At 48.5% G+C, this 2,500-nt stretch overlaps 1 protein-coding gene across 1 annotated transcript in view; it reads left to right on the forward strand.

Annotated features, from left to right (window-relative positions):
• The window catches only part of cacna1fb (calcium channel, voltage-dependent, L type, alpha 1F subunit), a 254,254-nt gene that overhangs the window by 116,261 nt on the left and 135,493 nt on the right, over positions 1-2,500 (forward strand). Inside the window, exons 12-13 of the mRNA XM_065021108.1 lie at positions 523-549; positions 1,613-1,773. Of these exons, the coding sequence (XP_064877180.1) occupies positions 523-549; positions 1,613-1,773 (188 nt within the window). The remainder of the gene's footprint in view (positions 1-522; positions 550-1,612; positions 1,774-2,500) is intronic.

Raw genomic sequence — 2,500 nt, forward strand, 5'->3', positions numbered from 1 at the left:
GATTTTGACCCCCCTCCCTTTGTTCAGGGACACATTATTCAATTTCTGTTAGTCACCCCATTTAAATTTCCATTTTGTTCAGGGACACATTATTCCATTTCTGGAACAGCCACTTTACAATAGTCATCATGTCTTTTGAAGGAACTTTATTGTTCAGGTGGGGTTTATGTCTCAGTTGTTGAATCTTGTTATGTTCGTACAAATATTTACACATGTTAAGTTTGCTGAAAAATAAACGCAGTTGACAGTGAGAGGACATTTATTGTTTTGCTGAGTTTACATCAAAAGCACATAATATTGCATGATCAGTTTGGTTTTAAGTTCTGATATTTGGCAAGCGTGTTAAATAGTACAGCAGGAACTCGTCCTATGGGGATGTGTCCAATTTGTCCTGATGGTGACACAGTGGGCACACAGCTGAACCCTGGTTTCAGTTTGAATTATTGTGGTTGTTGTTATGTCATTACGGTATCATTAAAACCTGCTGTTGTCTGGTCTGTCTCTTTGTCATGTTGATATCAGCGCTCGAATGATGAATAACAGCTGCTGGTGAGTCGTCTCTGTCTGTCTCTGTCTCTGCCTCTGTCTGTCTCTGTCTGTCTGTCTGTCTCTCTGTCTGTCTTTGTCTGTCTCTGTCTCTGTCTGTTTCTGTCTCTCTGTCTCTCTCTCTCTGCCTCTGTCTGTCTCTGTCTCTGCCTCTGTCTGTCTCTGTCTCTCTGTCTCTGTCTGTCTCTGTCTCTGCCTCTGTCTGGTCTGTCTCTTTGTCATGTTGATATCAGCGCTCGAATGATCAATAACAGCTGCTGGTGAGTCGTCTCTGTCTCTGTCTGTCTCTGTCTCTGTCTCTGTCTGTCTCTGTCTCTCTCTCTCTCTCTCTGCCCCTGTCTCTCTCTCTCTCTTTCTCTCTGCCTCTGTCTGTTTCTCTGTCTGTCTCTCTGCCTCTGTCTGTCTCTCTCTGTCTCTGCCTCTGTCTGTCTCTGTCTCTGTCTCTGCCTCTGTCTGTCTCTGTCTCTGCCTCTGTCTGTTTCTGTCTGTCTTTCTCTGCCCCTGTGTCTCTCTCTCTCTCTGCCTTGGTCTGTCTCTGTCTTTATCTCTGCCTTGGACTGTCTCTGTCTGTCTGTCTCTGTCTCTCTCTCTGCCTTCGTCTGTCTTTGTCTTTATCTCTGCCTCGGGCTGTCTCTGTCTCTCTCTGCCTCGGTCTGTCTCTGTCTCTCTGTCTCTATCTCTCTCTGCCTCGGTCTGTCTCTGTCTCTCTCTCTCTCTCTCTCTCTCTCTCTCTCTCTCTCTCTGCCTCGGTCTGTCTCTGTCTTTCTCTTTGCGTCTGCCTTTGGCTTTGTCTGTCTGTCTGTCTGTCTGTCTGTCTGTCTGTCTGTCTGTCTGTCTGTCTGTCTGTCTGTCTGTCTGTCTGTCTGTCTGTCTGTCTGTCTGTCTGTCTGTCTGTCTCTGTCTGTCTGTCTCTCTGACTCTGTCTCAGTCCACTCTGTCAGGGATGATCTGCCTTAATTGTGATAGTGCTACCAAGAGTCCAGAATGAATACCAATGTAATTAAAGGGGAATACACGTGTCTTTGTAAGAAGAACCAGTTTTAACATGATCTCCTGGTGTCTTTAGTCGAACGTTGCGGCGGTGGAACCGGGTGTGTCGGAGGAACTGCCGCGTGGCGGTCAAGTCGGTGACGTTCTATTGGTTAGTTCTGTTTCTGGTGTTCCTCAACACCATCTGCAGCGCCTCGGAACACTACGACCAACCAGATTGGCTCACAGAGGTCCAGGGTAGGTAACACTCTCACACACTCTCACACACTCTCACACACTCTCACACACACACACACACACACACACACACACACACACACACACACACACACACACACACACACACAGCTGAGTGGCTCTGAGCACATATAATAAATTGGAAATCTTGGTGACGCTCCCTCCCTCCCTCCCCGTCTCTCCCTCCCTCCCCCATCTCTTCGTCTCTCCCCGTCTCTCTCTCTTTCCCTCCCTCCCCCATCTCTCTCTCTCTTCCCCCCTCTCCATCCCGTGTCTCTCCCTCCCTCCCCCATCTCTCTCTCTCTCTCTCCCTCCCTCTCGTCCTCCCTCCCCCCCATCTCTCTCTCTCTTCCTCCCTCTCCATCCCGTGTCTCTCTTCGTCTTCCTCCCTCCCTCCCTCTCTTTCTTCCCCCTTTCCATCCCTTGTCTCTCTCCGTGTCTCTCTCTCTCGCTCGCTCCTCCCTCCCTCCCTCCCCCCCGTCTCTCTCTCTCTTCCCCCTCTCCATCCCTTGTCTCTCTCCGTCTCTCTCTCTCTCTCTCTTTCTTTCTTTCTTTCTTTATTTTCTTTTTCTCTCTCTTCTCTCTCTCTCTCTCTCTCTCTCTCACTCTTTCTTTCATTCTTTCTTTCTTTCTCTCACTCTCTCTCTCTCTCTCTCTCTCTCTCTCTCTCTCTCTCTCTCTCTCTCTCTCTCTCACTCTTTCTTTCTTTCTTTCTTTCTTTCTTTCT

The sequence above is a fragment of the Oncorhynchus nerka genome, linkage group LG7 (assembly GCF_034236695.1).
Source record: "Oncorhynchus nerka isolate Pitt River linkage group LG7, Oner_Uvic_2.0, whole genome shotgun sequence".
Taxonomy (NCBI): domain Eukaryota; kingdom Metazoa; phylum Chordata; class Actinopteri; order Salmoniformes; family Salmonidae; genus Oncorhynchus; species Oncorhynchus nerka.